The 19,695-nt window shown below is 42.1% G+C and overlaps 1 protein-coding gene across 1 annotated transcript; it reads right to left on the bottom strand.

Annotated features, from left to right (window-relative positions):
* Positions 1 to 1,877: 1,877 nt before the first annotated feature.
* Lhfpl5 (LHFPL tetraspan subfamily member 5) lies at positions 1,878 to 13,792 on the bottom strand. Its single transcript, XM_048805183.1, has 4 exons — positions 13,037 to 13,792; positions 6,590 to 6,826; positions 4,952 to 4,978; positions 1,878 to 3,065 (listed from the first exon to the last, which is right to left on the bottom strand). The coding sequence occupies exons 1-3, from the start codon at positions 13,446 to 13,448 to the stop codon at positions 4,968 to 4,970; spliced, it is 660 nt and encodes a 219-aa protein (XP_048661140.1). The 5' UTR covers positions 13,449 to 13,792; the 3' UTR covers positions 1,878 to 3,065; positions 4,952 to 4,967.
* Between the last annotated feature and the right edge of the window lie 5,903 nt (positions 13,793 to 19,695).

The following is a 19,695-nucleotide window of genomic DNA, read 5'->3' as shown; positions in this document are numbered from 1 at the left end:
TTAGGGAAACCCTTTGTGCTGTTTTACAAGAACCTATAGCTGTCCAAAAAAAAACAGCAAACCAAGGGTTCACAGGAAGTCGTGTAGTTCTCCAGAGCTGGCTTCATTATTGTCCTTTTTTCCCCTCTACTAGGGATTGAACCCAAGGGGAATTAACCACTGAGCCACATCCCCAGCCCTTTTTTGTATTTTCAGACAAAGGGTCTTGCTAAATTGCTGAAGCTGGCTTTGAACTTGCAATCCTCCTGCCTCAGCCTCACAAGCCTTTGGAATTACAGGCATATGGGATTTTTTTGTTTGTTTTTTAAACTTATGAACCATGTAGAATCTTCAAGGCCAGCCTTATGAAGAAAGTGCTAAAGTGGTGATTTACTGAAAATGCATCTATATTTCTATTCACTTTAAAATAAAGCCTTAGACATGAGAGCTCGAATAATCAATGTCTTGGGAGTTGGCAAAGCATTGGTAACAATCTAGAATGTTGATATAGGAAGGTAACTAAATCTCAGTAGGAGGCTGGGGATATAGTTCAGTTGGTATAGTGCACAAGGCCCTGGTTTCAATCCTCAGCACCACAGGCAAAAAGATAGGAATCAAGTTTGATTTTTGTGTCACTGAAGATGTTGAAAGTTGATATGATATGCATTTATTTCTAAATTCTTGGAGCAATATTAATTCAGACATTCCAGTTTAAAAGCAGAAAGTTTGAGATCATGTTGTATTTAGAAATGTTAGCCAAGGAATTAAGTAAGTTTAGTATCTGGTGCTGTCTATAAACTGCACCATTCCTTGTAAATGTCCAGTTTATCTTCCCAAATTCAGTCTTCATCATTATCTCCCTTTTGTCTTTAATTCAAATCTGGTCTTTGCTCATTTTAATATAGTGAAAAGTTTTGCCCTCCAAATGGCAGAATTGGACATTTATAGAGGTGAGTGCATTAACAGCCAGCAATTTGACTTGTGTTCATAATTGTGTCACAAAGATGACATTACATAAGTTGCTTTGGATTTACTAGGTATTGAGGAGAGTAGTGAATGTTGGAAATCTAGTAGATCCTACTGAAGGTGAATAATAGTAAATTTTCAGAATTTGAGCTCTTATGCTTTTCATCTTTATCAGCTTATTACCAAACAAATACATAAAGGCATGTCAAACATTACCATGTAAGGCTACCAGAAAGTAACCTTTGTTCCAGTAAAGCATTCTGATAAATGCCTATGTAGGCAGAAATTATTGAAAAACAACTTTTCAAAGAGCTCCAGTGAATCCTACCTTCTGGTTCACATACCCTGTTTCAGTGGGCTTTCCTGGAGTGTGGGCTTGGCTTTTTGACTGTTAGAGCTACTCACTGTGAAACAGGCACCACAACCATCTATACACCCGCCTCAAACAGGCAAACCATAAGTGAGAAAGGAACAAGATAATTTGGAAAGAAGTACAGATTTCACTGATTTTTATTCTAATATAGATAAATAAGGTTTGAATTACCTTTAAGAATTTATTTAAAGATAAACCCACTTAGAGAACTGAAAATCATTAATGTTATTAGTAAAATAGAATTTTTAGTTCCCTTGGAAGATAAAAGGTGGTACATGTGTTGTATGATCATAAACAGATTTGCAGGTCCTTTCCCAACATTGGCCATAAGCCAAACATGATTCCTGTTTTGGTGAAATTCAGTGTTGGCAAGAGCAGAGGATGGCCTGTAGGCAGCTGCATTGTAAGCCTCCCAGGAGCTTCTGTGGACCACCACATGAGAAGAAAAATAACTTGACAGTGGAGAACTTTTAGAAACTTCTCTTGTACCTCTTTTATGAGAAAAAGCCCCTAAGCTACAGGATTTGTTAAATGGTTTTTAATCAAAAAGGGAGTGCCTGTGAATTAAATAATTTTATCAGCAAAAAATATGAATGTGATTATTATAAAAAGACCAAGTGATGAGGTAAACTCTGTTATAGTAGTTTTTATCACCAGCTGTTTAACTGGATTCACACTAGGATATTCATTCTCAGCCTAGCTGAACCAGTGCAGACAGCAGAGTGAGCAAGTAGTACTGTACAAGAAACAACTGATGGCCCAGAATAACAAAATTTCCATATCATTTGATCAAGCAACAAGATTCTTAGTTTTATTCAGCATTTATCCCCTCTCCCCCTGTGAGAATAGCATACCCAGGTAGTTTCTTTACTGAGTCACTCAAAATGGACAAAGACCAGATCCTATTTCAGTATCGCTCAAAAGTTTTTGACAAGAAGTGCCTTCTATTCCTGTAACAAATGACTTGGATACAGGTAACAAATTTCTGAAGCTGGTATCTGGTTCTGGTTGGGTCAGTGAGGAAATGTTGAGGAGATAAGTGTGAAATTAGTCTCAAAGGGTTTTTGGTTCACTGTACCAGGGATGAACCTGAGGTCTTGTGCATGCTAGATAAGCTTTGTACCACTGAACTATACCTCCACCACCTCAGGAGTTTTTAGGTCCTACGTATATTTACCCAATTAGACTAACTGATGGATGTTAAAGGATTCAGATTCTGGTGGTTCCACCGTTCCTTGCCTCTCTGAACATCAGTAAGTAAGCAAAAAGCGGGGAGAAGCAAGAGACCCCCCTTCCCCCACAATCAGCTTGAATTAATCCAACATACTTTCAGCCACCTCTTCTTCAGTGACCTTTTTAGAGCTGTTAGCATTTGTTTCTGTGTGTGCCTTGAAATGATTGTACCCTGCGTGAAGTAGTTGCCAGAGACTGAGGAGAGACCCCTAGAGAGGACTTGCCAGGCCTCTCATTTTACAGAAAAGCTCGTGTTAAAAGATAGGAATGAAATTCGGACTCCTCCATGGCTGAGCAACTCCCATGCCACTCTGCCTCTGAACAGCTTTGATAAGGGTCACTGCAGTTCTGCTTCACCTGGAAGAGGTCTCTGTGCTGCAGGAGTCTTGTCTTAAGAGATGGTCAGCTTCCAACCACGATGCACGACTTGGGCCAGGGACAAGGAAGCTGGAGGAAAGAGTTATATCTGAAGAATTAGATGCCCTAATTTTCCATTGTCTGGGAAATAAATGACCTGTAATGTAAGAAAAACAAGACAACAAAAGATTTCAGTATTATAAGATTTGACATTTTTTAAATTTTTTTTTTTTTAGTTAGTTGGACACACACAATACCTTTATTTTATTTATTTATTTATTTATTTTATTTAGTGCTGAGAGGATCGAGCCCAGTGCCTTGCACATGCTAGGTGAGCGCTCTACCACTGAGCCATAACCCCAGCCCCTAGATTTGACATTTTTTAAGTAAAAAAAAATAATAATATCATTTATTCTTGCATTACAACTTCAGTTCTACCCAGATGTAGGAATTTCCTCATTCATGTGTAAGATAGTATTCATGGCCCCTTGTGTGGTCTTTGAAAATATAGTGGGGGAAAGGGAGGCAAAGCGATATAGTTGCCCTTTGATTTAGTGATTTCATTTGGAAATTTATCAACAAAAGCAAAAAGTTATTAGCTATGATAGCAACCCTAAATGTCTAATAACCAAGGTGTGGTTTAGAAAGTAATGGTACATCAATGCTATGGAACTCATGGCTTTAAAAAATTTTAATAATGAACATTTCAAAAACATGGGAAAAAGTGTTTGATTCTCTAATACTTTGCTACTCAAAGTATGATCCCAATTCACGATTCTGGTTAGAAATGCAGTGTCTGCAGCCCCTCTACTAACTGAATCAAAATCTACATTTTATTTTATTTATTTATATGCGGTGCTGAGAATCAAACCCAGTGCTTCACACATGCTAGGCAAGTGCACTACCACTGAGCTACAACCCCAGTCCCCAAAAATCTGCATTTTAAAAAGTTTCCAGGTAACTAAATGCACACTGAAGTTTGATTATGCTCTAGTAGGTAGAGAGGTGTTATAATTATTCATAAGAGTATAGGTAGTCAAGGATTAGAAGGTACTTTGCAACATAAAAATAATGTAAATGGAGCCAGGGGCGGTAATCCCACAGGCTTGGGAGGCTGAGATAGGAGGATCACGAGTTCAAAGCCAGCCTCAGCAAAATGAGGCACTAGGCAACTCAGTAAAACCCTGTCTCTAAATAAAATATAAAAAAGGGCTGGGGATGTGGCTCAGTGATCGAGTGCCCCTGAGTTCAATCCCCTGTGCCAAAATAATAACAATAATAATAATGTAAAAGGAGATAATTCCTCCTACCCACACAAAGCACCTGGCCTGCTATAGGACCTTAATAAATGGCACTTTTAGATGACAGTGTTGTAGGTTTTTTGTTATTGGTTTTACTCAACAGTCTTCTTATGTCACATTTTGTGAACTAAAAAAAATAAAGAAATTATTTTGTTGTGCTTCCTTTTGAGTCAGACATTAAAACTGGTTAATTCATTGTTTTTCTTTTTGCCTCAGCTATCAGGAAGCATGCAGCTAAACTTAATACTCAATATAGTAATTTTATTAGACTAGCTTTCTTGAATATTTGTTTTTCTCTCTATGACTTTTATTTCCTATTTTATTAGGTTTTCTACTATGTTTCTTACAAATCATTTAAAAAAATTTTTTCTGAAAAGAAGGGTCCAAATGATAATGACAACTTCTAAAAACAATCTGTTCTTGTTTGCCAGGCTCCAAAAATAAATAAGTTTAGGAAGCTAACCCCATATCTATTTTGAAGTATTCCTTTTCTTGTTCTTTTCCATATCTCAAGACAGGTAAAACCAAAGGCTTCCTGTCTGACCCCACCCGACACCAGGGAAGGTCTCAGGTGCCAGTTAGCTCCCACACTGGTGGTCTGCTCCTCCTCTGTCCCAGGCTGCATCACAGTAGCCCCTACACTCCAACCCCAGGAGTCATTCTGCCTAAGAATTCAACAAGAAAGCTGAAAGGCCCCAGCTCTTCAAAGGCATGCAGACCACCTTCCAATAAAGTTACTCACCGGCCCTTCAGCTGCTTTAGACTTCCTCTGTAATGAAAGAACAGTATGTGTTTACAGCCAAGCCTTGTTTTTACCCTAATTCCTGCACATTATCCCATCTCCAAACTAAATCAGATCCCTCTCATTCACTCTCAAGAAAACTTGCACTTTTCTGTAATATTAATATAATAATAATATTTATCAGTTTGTAATTCTGTACTTAATCATTGTCTCCCTTACCAGACTGTAAGCTCCAATTTAGACTTCTCCAGTCACCACTTTACCCCCAGTGCCTAAAGATGTTGGTAGGTAACTGGAGCACAATAGTTGTTATTATTGGATGGAAGTGTGATAAAAAGTAGAGATGCTGGAAAGACCAGAGGGAAGAGAACTAATATTTATTAATTATTTATAATATGCAGGCTTTGTTAGTGCTTTATGTGTATTATTGAATCCTAAGAATAATCCTTTTTATTAATATAATTCAGTAACAAAATCCACTCATTTAAAGTATAAAACTCAGTGGTTTTTAGTATATTTACTAGTTGGTGCAACCATTATCACTGTCTAATCCTAAGATGTTTTCATCACCCCAGAAAGAATGCTATGTCCCTTAGCAGTCACTGTCAATTCCTCCCTCTTCCCCCCCACAGGAAACTACTAATTTGCTTTCTGTCTGTATGGATTTGCCTATTCTGACATTTTATATAAATAGAATCAAACATATCCAAATGGAAGCCAGTCTTTTGTGTCTGGCTTCTTTCATTGTTTTTGAGGTTCATCCTGTTATCCTTCATTCCTTCTTAATATTCATTGTATGGATAAACACATTTTGTTTATCCACTCATCAGATGGTGGTCATTTGGATTGTTTTTACTTTTTGGCTATTATGCAGCTTTGAACATTTGTGTGCAAAGTTTTTATGAACATATGTATATTTTCAGGGTTTTTTTAATGAATTTTTATACCTTTATTTTATTAACTTATTTTTATACGATGCTGAAGATCAAACCCAATGCCTCACCCATGTGAGGCAAGATCCTTAACACTGAGCCACAACCCCAACCCATGTTCTCAATTTTACTGTGTATATATATACCTAGGGGTAGAATTACTGGATCATATGATAACTATGATTAACTATATGGAACTGCTAGACTGTTTCCATTGTCTAAGTGTTCCAATTTCTTCACATGCTAACCAACACTTTTTTTTGTTTTTTGGGTTTTTTTAATATTTATTTTTTTAGTTGTAGTTGGACACAATACCTTTATTCCATTCATTTATTTTTATGGTGCTAAGGATGGAGCCCAGGGCCCCACGCATGCTAGGCAAGCGCTCTACTGCTAAGCCACAATCCCAGCCCCCAAACCAACACGTTTAATTGTTCATCTTTTTATTGTAACCCTGCTAGTAAGTGGATTTTGATTGGCATTTTCTTAATAATTAATGATGGTGAGTATTTTTATATGCTAATTGCCATATACATATCTTCTTTGCAGAGATGTCTATTCAAATTGCCTGTTTTTAAAATTGAGTAAGTAAGGGCTGAGGGTCTGGCTCAGTCATAGAGCACATGCTTAGGGGGACTAGGGCTATGTCTGTCTGCCCACCTAGGATCCCCAGGCAGGTGACACACTGTGGAGGAGGGTAATTTACCTTTTCCATCTGCCTTGTAGTCATCAGGGAGGAGCTTGTCCTGCCGGTAGCCCAAAACAAAAGCCAAGAAGGAGAGGATGAGGGCATCGCCGATGCTGAGGATGGCCAGCATGAAGGCCCAGCGGATGGTACAGTGGCCCAGAGTGTACTTGCCTGTCTGCTCCCCACACATGCGTCGCACCTCACTTGAGTCCCAGCCGTCTGGGTAGACCAGGCAGCCTATCATTAAACCTGTGGCTAAGGGGGAAAAAAGGGTAAAGATGATGTCATGCTAGGGGTGTCAGCTCCCTACCTCCCACTTTGAATTACTCTTATTTTGTCACCTCCCTGGTCTTTGCATTAGCCTTGAGAGGAACATTAGGCAGCTTCTACCATTCTTCTTGTAAAGCACAAGTGAAAAAAATGGGCTCCAAAATCTAAAAGCAGCTGGTCCCTGAGACCCAGCAGTCAGAGGCAGAGGCAAAGAACTGAGCTCTTTGGCCAGGGTGACATCTGTCACTGCATTAGGTAGTCCTACCAGCCCCTCAGCTTATCTCTTCATCTTAGATTCAAGGAGGCACTGCTTGCCCTGGCTCCAAAACCCTCTCAAATCTAGTCCCAGTGGCTTAGGGAGCTTGAGTCAGTCAGATCACAAGTTTAAAGCCAGCCTCAGCAACTTAGCGAGGCCCTGTCTCAAAATTAAAAAAAATAAATAAAAATGGGCTTGGGATGTAGCTCAGTGGCTAAGGACCCCTGGGTTCAATCCCTGGGAGGATGGGGGTGGGGGATCCAGCCCAGAGAACTTATCTCTCTGAAAATATATATTGTTCATATTTCAACATCTCAACATCTCGGAAATTAGTATAATAAGAAAACATTAGTCCATAGTTTTGATTAGCAGTATTTTCCCTTTTTACAGTATACAGCATAATAATGTGTCCTGTAACTCAGAGATATTAGATTCAGTGACTACAAGAAGGCTTTCCAAGCCCCAATGCATGCTTTCTTCATGAACCTTCCATGTGAGCAAACAGGTTCCTCCTCCCCCATACCTAGTACTGCACAGTGCAGCTGCTCACACTTGCCTGAATTTAAAAATCCCCTGGAATATTCATTTTAAGTGCTGGAACTCAGGCCAAGGTTGGGCTCAAGAATCCTTGTTGTTAGAAGCACTGTTCCAGGCAATTCTTTCCATAGGAGAGGTGGAAAACACTAGACCAGGCTGCCTGGATTTCAAGCCCACTGTTTTTTGCTAATTAGCTGTGTGACTTGAAGCAAGCTGCTTAAACGTTTTTTTTTGTTTTGTTTTGTTTTGTTTTTTTGCCTGAGTTTCCTTATCTGTAAAATGGAGATAATATCGCCTATGTGTTGGGGTTATAGCAAGCTTAAATTTAGTTAATAATGGAAAGGAACTTGGGCCAGGCACAACATGAGGCATTCCATGAGGGTTAGCTACTGGGCACAGCTACTCAGTGTCCTACTGACTTGGCATTGACAAGGCAGCCTATCATTAAATTTTATTTTCCCCTTCTTCCCCCAATTTCTTCCATACCTTCCATGAAACCACTTTTCCCACATTAGCTTCAATAGGGTGAAGCATAGACAGGTGACATAATCCTAGAATGTGACCAGGGTGATCCCAACCACAATTGCCGTGCAGGCAGGGCCTTTATCTGTGCCACTTTCCCACCCTTGACCCTCTTTCCACAAGCTCAGGGGCCCCCTAGTCCCAAAACCATACCCTACCCAGAAGATGCTCAAAGAAGTATCTCATGCAAGCAAAAGTTACATTCCTTGGATCCAGCTTGTTCTTACAAGGAAAGTAAGTGGATCAAACATATGATGTAAAGACCAGGGTCCCCCCTCCTCACCTAAATATATTAACCTTCCTTTGACTTTTTATAAGATTTTAAAAATAATTTATACAGCTCTTAAAGGAATCACAAAAAAATTCATGTACTATCTTGATCATGACAAAAATTGCATAAAGTAAGCCAAATATTAATATCCCCCCTTTTACAGATTTGAAAATTGAGGTCTCAGAGAAATCAGGCAGCTTTCTCAGTCATCCAGCTGTAGTACTTCCTTCTGATTTTCCTGACTTCTTTTTTCTTTTTGGTACTGGGGATTAAACCCAGGGGGACTCAACTACTGAGCCACATCTCAGCCCTTTTATTTATTTATTTTTAAATAAATTTGAGACAGGGCCTTGCTACATTACCTAGAGTGGCTGGCTTTGGACTTGTGATCCTCCTGCCTCAGCCTCCAGAGCCACTGGGATTACAGGCGTGTGTCACCACACCTGGCCTGACTTCAAAATTAATTCCTTCCACACTAGATTGTGACATTTATCCAAAGGGCTGAATGTATTTAGTGGTGACATTTCAGACTTCTTGACAAACTGAAAAGTGTTCAGGAAGACACTTAGGGTAAGGGAGAGGGAATCCTTCCACAGCAATTTGGTAAAATGTATAGCCCACCCTTGGCTGGTTGGCATGGCCTCTAGTTTAAGCAGCATCCTACAAATGCTGAAGGCACAGGTGAAAGTGGAAAGAAACTGCTCTTTTAGACTTCTCTTTCTCCCCAAAACTCTCCCCACAATCCCCTTCCCTGTCTATAAAATTTCCTATAGGGGTTCTGTAAAAGAATCCAAAGCTTCTGGCTTGGAAACAGGTTGTTGTTACTGTGGATGGGTGGGTTGCACCCCATCCATCCACCCCTGGTTCTGTGCATAGTTGGGGGACTATCCCATTTGTGTGTCTCAGAGCTCTAAAGAGACTAATACCTGACTCAAAGCAGGGTTGTGAGGAATAAGTATAGTCATGTAAAGAAAACACCAGTGTCTGGTACATGGTGAAAGGCCAATGATGTTAATTCTTGCTATTGTTATTGGCAATTCCTTCTGATGGAAGCCATCTTGCAGGATGTGGGCATCATAAGAGATATTCACACATATTTCCAGTACGAGGTAGGATTGTACTTCCTTGCCCCACTCTCTTGAGGTTATACAAGGCCACATGAACTCCTTTGATCAATAAATGAGCAGAAATGTGTGCACTGCTAAGCTAGAGAATTTAACTGCTGGTGGGAGACTTTCCAGAGCTCTCTTTCCCTCTGCACATGTCAATGACAAGTGATGCTTTTTCAGCCTGGGGTTCAAAAGGAGAGAAGAACAATAAGCGTAGTGCCCCCAACTGATCCTCCGTGGGCAGGTAATATAAGCAAGAAATAAACCTTTGTTTCAAGCCACTAAGACTTAGGAATTATTACTGTAACAACATTTCCTATCTTACTGAAGAGGTTGTTTTCTGTTTTGCACATTTACTGAGTACCTACCATGTACTAGGTACTGTGCTAGGTGTTTTGCATACATAATATCATCTCACCTGCACAAGAACCCCATTAAGGCATGGGGGCAGAAAAGATGGTGGAATGAGACGAGCATCATTACCCTAGGTCTGTGTGCACATATGTATGTCTACATCGTGTACAACCAGAGAAATGAAAAGTTGTGCTCCATTTGTGTACAATGAATCGAAATGCATTGTGCTGTCATGTATAACTAGTTAGAACAAATTAAAAAAAAGAACCCCATTCCTGTTGCTACATTCTATGGATTAGTACAATAGACTGAATGTTTATGTTCCAAAAATCCATATATTAAAATTCTAACTCCAAATGTAGCAGTTATTACAAGATGGGGCTTTGCGGAACTAATTAGATCATGAAGATGGAACTCTCATGAATGGGATTAGTGCCCTTACAAAAAAAGATCTAAAGAACCTTCTTGCCCTCTTTCCAATTTTGAGGACAAGGACAAAGTTAGCAGTCTGCAATGGAAGAGGGCTCTCACCAGAACCAGGCTGGGTTGGCACCCTGATCTCAGGCATCTAGCTTCCTAAACTGTGATAAATAAATTTCTGTTGTTTAAGCCCCCTGGGCTCAGATGATTTGTTGTAGCAGCCCAAATTGACTAAGACATGAGCTTACCAAGACCCAGAGAAGACAAGCAACTTGACTTGCCTATGGCTTTAGGAGCTAGGACCATATTCAGCCTATACCTGGCCTCCAGATGCTCAACTAATATTATTAAGCTACAACCCCACATTGCCTCGTTAATCAGATCTTTTATCCCTGCTCTAACACTTCCCTGCTCCCAGCCTAGTGGGCAAAGTTAAGCGAACTTGTTTAGGTTTCTGTAAATTAATGTGTCTCCCAGCTGCTTGCTGTGGGGTGCACTCCCTCCTTATTCTCCTCTTTTTGGCTCATCCTTCCTTCTCCAACACAGCGGAATGGAACAGGATACCACCTTTGCCTTCTCCAAAGATAAATGTTTCATACGATTGCACCTGGCTACCTCTGCTATCAGTGTCACTAGTTCTGTGACCCAGATAGGGTCTGACTCAAATAGCCTGCTGACACCTCCCCCACCCAGGCCTTCCTGGTACTGCTCAGCAAATGGCACCTGTTGCAGACATTGGGGTGAGGGGTGGGCAGCACTGGGAATAAAAGAGGAATGGTGTGTCTCCAGCATTCCATCACCCTGATGGAGAACCAGCTGGCAGGCACATCAGAGTCCCTGCTATTCCTCTTTGGCACAGAACTGCTATCTATATCTTCAGTCCTCTCTTTTATCTTTTCTTTCTTTCCATCTTTATTTTCTCTTCATCCGCAACCCTTTTTTATTTTGAGATAGGGTCTCATTAAGTTGCTGAAGCTGGTCTCAAACTTGTGATCCTCCTGCCTCAGTCTTCTAAGACCCTGGGACTTCATGTGTATGCCATCATACCTGGCTCCCCTTCTTTCTTGATATGGCCACCCTCTATTCTTGTCTCCATTACCCACCAAATTTTGCCTCACTCCTGTCCTGGTCTCTCCCTCATCATATAAAGAGACTACAGAGGAGAGGGAGAGAGTGAGTGGGGATATCTAGAAGAGGTTCTGAAGTCAGGTTAGTGGCCTGGGTATAAGACTGGGAATCAAGAATCTACCCCCAAAGACAAGTTACCCACCAGCAGTCTTAACTGTTAAATGTAAAAATATTCACTTCCTGGGTTGTGATGAGGCTCTCCAGATGAAATATGTGAAAGTATCTTGTAAGTCATTTTACTTATATAAATATGAGTCTCAAAAAGAGTGTCGTTGAGGGCTAGGGTTGTGGCTCAGTGGTAGAGTGATTGCCTAGCATGCTTGAGGCCCTGGGTTTAATTTTCAGCACCACATTAAAATAAATAAATAAGAATAAAGATATTGTGTCCATCTACAAACTAAAAAAAAAAGAATGTCTTTTGGAGTATGTCTAGTTTTGGGGGACCTGATGCTTTATCTCTCCTACTTCTCAGTTGCCAGCTGATTGCCAAGTCTGACCCTCTCTCTCAGACCTAGATTCCTCATCTGCAGTTGCTGGTGGGATATAGCTCTCTGGGGACCCCTCCAACTCTGCACTATGTGTTTGGTGGTCTGGGATTCAGATTCCTGTTTCATTTTCTCCTGAGATAACACCTCATCCCGTTCTAACCAAAGATGTTGGGAGTTCCGCTCTAGTCTGCAGTCCCCAGCACTGTTCCTGAACATCCCAGCATGGACAGTCTGTGTCTTGGGATAGACAGGGATGAAGGGACCAAAGGCCACAGAAAAGATCTTGGTCCATCTCTTCCTGGGCTCTAGAGGAGAAAACAAAACAAAACAAAAAACAGGTGACCCAGAGGAGAAAAACACCAATAAGCCTGCGTGGACCAGGAGCAGGAAAAAGGGGAGGAAAATCCTTGCCTCGGGTCACCACAAATGGCTGCCTATCTCATATAGTTTTAAAGGACCCTGGACAGCCTCCCTCCACCTCACAAAATATTGCTCCATTTGCTGCCTCAAGTATGAAATCCTACACTGAGGGAACAATGATTCACTCTACAATGAGAAAGGGGAGTTTTGATGCAAGTTTCTAAGGGAGAGATCACACATGGTGTAATAGTTACACTCCAAAATACATGGCTGACCTTAGAAATGCCAATCAGTACTATTTAGGGTTGGAGAGAGGGCAGGAATGTGAGTACTGATAAGTGAGATAGAACAAATGCCCAGAAGTGGGAGATGAGGGCATCTAGAATGGTGACCCACATCACAATTTTGCGCCAGGGCTGAGTCCTATTCCCACAGGGCTGACAGTGGACGCTTCCTTCTTTCTTCTTCCTGGAGCTGCAACAACCTCTCAAAGTATGGTGTCCTGGGAGTCAGGACACCTGAGTTCTCTTACCAGGAGCTGTGTGCTCCTGCTCAAGTCACTGCTGTCAGGAAAGATAAGACCATCTTTGTAATATATGAAGTTTGAAAAGTTTGGTCTCTGAAGTCCTTTATGCTTCAATCATTAAGATTCCCTGTTCAGAATCTAAACAGATCGTTAAGTAGAAGACCCGGGGTGGGATGATGTAGCCATGGCTGTGGCCTGCCCTCCCATCAACCCCGCTCGCTCACCTGCAGCCAGCTGCATCCACGCACAGATCTTGTAGACAGTGGCCGAGTTGCAGATGAAGAACAGACTGAAACAGATGATGGAGCCAATGATGAGGAACATGGCCAAGGCCACGAAGAACATGGCTGTCTTGAAGGCTCTGGAAGGGATGGAGGAGAAGTCCAGAGGGCCGCCCTTGCAGATGAGCTCGGAAGAGAGCACGTTGCCCACGCAGTAGGAGAAAAGGCCGAAGTAGCCCGCCTGGGGCGTATTGACGCTGTCACCGATCCAGTAGGGCTGGATGAAGAGGGCCATGACCAGCACGGAAAAGCAGATGGTGAGCGTGCCCCACATCACACCCACCGCCCGCGAGTTCCGCACATAGTTGGTGTGGTAGATCTTGGCTGCCTCCTGGGCGGGCAGCAGCTTCACCATGGTGAAGGCAGCAGGCCTTGGACCAGGCGCCTGTGGGCTGCCAGGCGGAGGCTATGTGGATGGAGGCCCAGAAGTGAGTCACTCCTCAGTGGGGCTTGGAAAGGAGGCTGAGGTCGGGGCACAAGGTGAGAATCCTTCCAGCGCAGGCGGGGAAGAGGCTTAACTGGACAAGGGTGGCCTTGGCGTCCTCAGGTGAGGTTTGCCAGGTGCCTGTCTCTGCTCTAACCCGCCTATCTCCGGTGTTCTGCCTCCTCTCAAGGTCCTGCTGGCGCCACCCTGTCCCCTCCCGTTTTTCCAGTTCAGAGCTCCAGAGAGTCCCGCCCCCTTCGCCGGGCCGGGCCCTGCCCTCCTCCCTCTGGCAGAGAGCGTCGTTTCAGCACCGCGGCCAGCGCCCCGGGGCTCCGGGAGGGGGTGGAGCCGGACAGCCGAGTCGGGGGCGGGGCTGACCCGGCGGGGTGGAGCTGGGAGCCACCCGACCCCGCGCGCCCCCTGCGGGGACCTAGGACCCCTCTCACCCTCCTGCAGCCGACAGGAATTGGGAGGGCTGGGCTGTGGCTGCCACGTTTCTCTGCTCAGTTCCAATCGCAAAACGGCTTCTCCCACAAAAAGCCCCGACCACACACTACCCACCCCGGTCTGGCTCCCCGTCGCCCTCCCGGAGTCCCCAACCCCCACCGCCAGAGGTCAGCAAAATCTTTCCTGGTTATGTTTTCTGGTCCCTTTCGTTCAGTCAACAATTGCAAAGAGCCCAGTTAGTATGCATTAAGCTTGTGTTGGAGGATAACTTCCAAGCAAAAGCCACAGAGATAAAAAGGCAGGAACCCTGCCCTCAACGGCAGTGAGACACGTACGCTGATAATGTATGTAGTATGAAAATACCACACGCAGACCGAGGACAGAAGGGACTAGAAAGCGCAGCAAAGAGCATTCTTCATGAGCCTTCTCAGACCTTAACATATGCTCTTTGTTCAGTGCAATGCCTTTCTCCCTTGTTTATGTATTTTTTTTTTTTGGTGTATATATATATATATATATATATATATATACACACACACACACAAAATTTGATATATTTTATATATTTCCCTTTTAAAAACATATTTCTCTTAATTTTATGGGCAACTACATGGCTACTGTAGAGAAGTAGGAAAATTTAGGAAAGTATATGTGAAAGAATAAAAATCCTTCCTATCCTCCATCAAGAGCTCAGGAAAGATAAGACCATCTTTAAAACACAAACTTTGGCTTTAGATCAACCTGGATTTGAGTCAGCCACTTACTAGCTAAGTAACCATCCATAGGTTGAAACTTCCTGAGCCTCAGTTTTTTCACCTTTAAAACAGGGGTGATGATTTTATCCATCATGTAAGGCTTAGGTAACTGTAAAATGTTTAGCCCAGAGTATCACATATGAAGTATTCAAGAATGCTGATGAGGGGGCTGGGGTGATGGCTCAGCGGTAGAGCGCTTGCCTCGCATGTGCAGGCCCTGGGTTCCATCCTCAGCACCACATAAAAATAAATAAATAAAATAAAGGTATCGTGTCCAACTACAACTAAAAAATAAATATTAAAAAAATGTTGATGAGTATTGCCTCTGTTAACATGGTGCATTTCCCTCCTGCACATACTGCTTCATACAGATAATAATGTATATACAATTTTATATACAATTTTTTCTCTTAGCATTATACCATATAACATTTTGGCATAGTACTTTTCCCCAAAACATTATTTTAATACTTGTGCGATGATGTAACATTTGTTGTACGTACCATAATTATTTAATCATTTACCCGTTGGCATGTTTGGCAATTTCTACTTTTGCTCTGTTCAAAACAATTCTGCCTTGAACATATTTGTGCTATTTCCCTCTTTCTCTTAAATCTCTTTTTTGGTTTTGTGACCATCTTCAGTATCAGACTGAAAGTTCATCAAGGTCACCACTCGCATCTCCACCATCATACTGGAAGCTTCCCTAGAGCAGGGGCTGAGTGTTTCCTCAATCCGAAAAGGCCTTAGGCTAACTACAGCCAAACTCTTAGGAGTTGGTGGATACCCCTCATTTGGCCACCACGTTCACCCTTCCCCTGCCTCCCCAGCTTCCTGAGGTTCTGGTTAGTCAGCCAAGCCCAAGGCATGCAGACCCTTGAGTACTGATCTGAGTGGCTCATCCAAGCTGGATCAAGTGGCCATCAGTCTTTCACTGGGAAACCTGAATTGCTGGTGGATGGGCATGAGGGGAACAACACTGTTGCTTTGTTGGATCTTGGCAACATCCTCAAGAAACAATCCATGAGCTCTTACTACTGGGCCTCAGCACCACTCTGATTCCTATGCCACCTAAGGAACAGGTTGCCCTGTTCCTTCTTCAGCTCTGTGAACCAACTAATTTCAATCTATTTTCTTCCATTTTGCTTTAATTAGCCAGAGTAGGTTTTGACTGTTGTCACCAAAGAGCCCTATATGATCCAAATATTGGCACCAGAAAGGGAGTTTCCTGCCTAGGCAACAGGCTCTGAGACGCCTGTTTATGTTCAAACTGGGAAAACAGCAGGCCACCGTGCACAGAGGAGAAACAGCTACTCAAATATCAGCTGTGAACACCAGGGCCATGTGCCTTCTAGGGTCAAGTTCTGAGAACTGAATGACTTGGGCCATAGAGAGGTAGAAAGGGAATGGAAACATCAAGAACACTGAATGAAGTGACTACTTACAATGGCATTGAATAATGTCATGCAAGATAAGCTCAAATGTCTAGATCATTGATTTAAGAGATAAAATGAAATTCAAAACCTTTATGTAGTGTGGCTCAAAGAATCATCTAGGACTCATTGCTACAAAATATAGGATCATTAAAGTAAGATCCAGGGATATGAGGGTGCTGAACTGCATAGCCTCAAACCCACCCCATGTTCCTGGGTCAGTAGACCAGGTCACCTCAGGAATGGGTAGACCCTTGGGCTAAAAAGTAATGTATTAAGAAGATCTGGGGTCACAAGTATGCTCCACTGTGCCCAGCTTCGTGTGTCTCTTATAATAACACTTTTCATTGGATTGAGGGCCCACCTAGATCATCTTGTTGGATCTCCATTTTGAAAAATTCTTAATTTACTTACATCTGCAAAGAATGTTTTTTCTTTCTTTTTTTTTAATATTTCACTATTATATTATTGATGGACCTTTATTTATTTGTTTACATATGATGCTGAGAATCAAACTCAGTGCCTCACACATGCAAGGCAAGCACTCTACGACTGAGCCACAAACCCAGCCCAAGAATATTTTCTCTATAAAAGATAACGTTCATGAGTTCTTGGGAACAGAATGTGGATCTTTCCCTGTCCCCTGACTTGGCTAAAAGTTAATGGACTAAGAAGATCTAGTCCAAAGCCTCTGGTGCTCAAAAGAATAAATCCCAAACAGTATTATGTCTCAAGGAGACCTGCAGAAATTAGTTACTAGCAATGACTTGAAAGATGAGGGGTGGTGACTCTATTTGTAATGAATGTTTGCCACATCATTTGGTCCTGTTTGGGGCTGACCTGCATCTCAACCCCCTTCTTATTTTGGGGTGATACTCTGCTGGAGGAGAGCTCTGGTGTACCTCTGCTTTCACTGTGGAAGCTGAATGGGCAGGTCCCACTTCCCCTACCTGCTCGAGAGAGCTCTGCTGGCATGCTGGCTGGTAGAAGAGGGCCACCGCAGCATGACATCCTCACTCAGGAAGGCCCTTGGGACTTCAGGGAAAGGAAAGCTCCATGGAGCACAGAATTCCAAGTGCTAGTACAGCCCCTGAAAGATCCACATGTATTTCCAAGAACCTGTGAACATTATCTTTTTTTTGGAAAATATGCTTTGCAGATGTAAGTAAATAAAGGAATTTTCAAAATGGAGATCCAACAAGATGATCTAGGTGGGCCCTAAATTCAATGATAAGTATTTTTTTAATTTGTTCTTTTAATTTTTTAAAATTTTTTTAGAGTGAGGAGAGAGAGAGAGAATTTTTTAATATTTATTTTATTTTTTATTTTATTTTTTTTTTAGTTTTCGGCAGACACAAGATCTTTGTTTGTATGTGGTGCTGAGGACCGAACCCAGGGCCTCACACATGCTAGGTGAGAGCTCTACCGCTAAGCCACAACCCCAGCCCTGTTCTTTTAAATTATACGTGACAGTAGAGTGTATTTTGGCAAATTATACATAGATAGATTATAATTTAGTCTATTTGGGATCCCATTATTGTGGTTGTACATGATGTGGCATTACTCTGGTCTTGTATTCAAATACAAGGCTAGGAAAGTTATGTCTGACTAATTCTACTGTCCTTCCTATTCCTCTCCCCCTGACCTTCCCTTCATTCCCCTTTTAATGACAAGTGGCACAGTGAAGCACACTTCAGCAACCTGCAAGGCTGAGGCAAGAGAATTACAAGTTCAAGGCCAGCCTCAGCACTTTAGCAAGATCCTACCTCAAAATGAAATTAACAACAATGATGCTTGCTGCCAAAAGACAGAGACAGAGAAACAGACATATATTAAAGGATATAACAGAAAAAAAAAGGTGACAGGACCACAGAGTTAGATGGGGGAGTTGTGGCCGCAGCCAAGGAAGGCGGCAACCACCTGAAACAAGAAGAGGCATGAGCGGGGTGGGGTGGGGCGTGTAGCTCAGTGCCGAGCTCACACATAGCATGTGCCAGAGCTGGGTTCAGTCCCCAGCCCAAAAAGATGGAAGGAGCAGGAGGAAGAGAAGAAAGAGAAGGACGAGAGTGACCAAGTGGATTGTTCCCCAAATCCACTGCAGGGAATGAAGACCTGCCAACACCGTTATTCTACCGTTGGCCTCCAAAATTATGAGAGAGGGGGCTGGGGTAAAATCGCTTGCCTAGAATGTGTGAGGCTCTGGGTTTGATCCTCAGCACCACTTAAAAATCAACAAATAAAAAAAAAGGTATTGTATCCACTTACAACTAAAAAAATAAAAAATAAAAAAATTGTGAGAGAATAAACTTCTGATGTTCCAAGCCACCATGTTTGTTATGGCAGCCTCAGGAAACTAATACAACACTTACTCAGTAAGGAGAAAGGGCCTGAGGCACCCATGACACCGTTTTGTGGGCAGTGACTGATGGACCAGCTAGATGATCAGCATCTAGGAGGTGTAAGTTTGAAAAATTAGGTTGAGGGGGAGCATGTGGTTGGAACCCTGGGAATAGGGCAGAACTAGAGTACGTGGGTCTTATGGGAATATTCTCCAGGAGATTGGCCCTGCAGAGGAGGCTTTCACATGGCTCACAACAATACCAACAAACCTTGTGTCCCCTGGTATGACATCCACAGCTCTCAAAACTCAATAATAAGAAAACAAACAACCCAGTTTTAATAATGGATAGAAGATTTGAACAAACACATCAAAGAAGATATACGGGTGGCAAATATGAAAAAATGTTTGACATCAGTAGTTAGTAGAAAGGTGCAAATTAAACAATGACACAGTGATATACACCTGTTAGAAAGGCTAAGTTACAAAACAGCAACAACCTGGTAACTCCAAGACAGTGAGGATGTGAAGCAACTAGAACAAATATATTGCTTATGGGAATGTATATTGGTTCAGCCACTTTGGAAAGCTCTTAAAAGACTCTCCTAGAAACCAAAACAAACTTTTGCCATATGACCCAACATCTCACTATTAGATACTTGTCCCAGAAAAATGAAAACTTGTGTTCACACAAAAACCTGAAAGTGTGCACACACAATATGTGCAACAGCTTTCTTCATGATTGCCCAAATCTTCTGAGAAATAACATGAAGCTTCTTCAACTAGCACGTGCATAAACACACTGTGTTTCCATCCATACAGTGGACTATTACTGGGTGATATGAAGAAACAAACTTGGGGGGCTGGGGTGGTGGCTCAGCGGGAGAGCGCTTGCCTAGCACGTGTGAGGGCCTGGGTTCAATACTCAGCACCACACAAAAATAAATAAATTATATTTATTTGGGCTGGGCATGTACTCAATGGTTGAGCACATGCTTAACAGGTGCTTTGCCTTGATTTAATCCCCAGCACCAAAAAACAAAAACAAAAAACCACAATTGTTTTTTTTTTCAAGAAAAAAAATTGTTGATACCCACATCAACATGCATGAACCACAAAAAACATTATGCTGAGTAAAAGAGAAGAAGTCAAATCCAAAAAAAGTACATGCCATGTAATTAAATAGGAAGAACATTAAACTATAA

This window comes from Marmota marmota, unplaced genomic scaffold (assembly GCF_001458135.2).
Source record: "Marmota marmota marmota unplaced genomic scaffold, marMar, whole genome shotgun sequence".
NCBI lineage: Eukaryota > Metazoa > Chordata > Mammalia > Rodentia > Sciuridae > Marmota > Marmota marmota.
The sequence above is the reverse complement of the archived record's forward strand: the minus strand, read 5'-3'. Positions and strand labels throughout refer to the sequence as shown.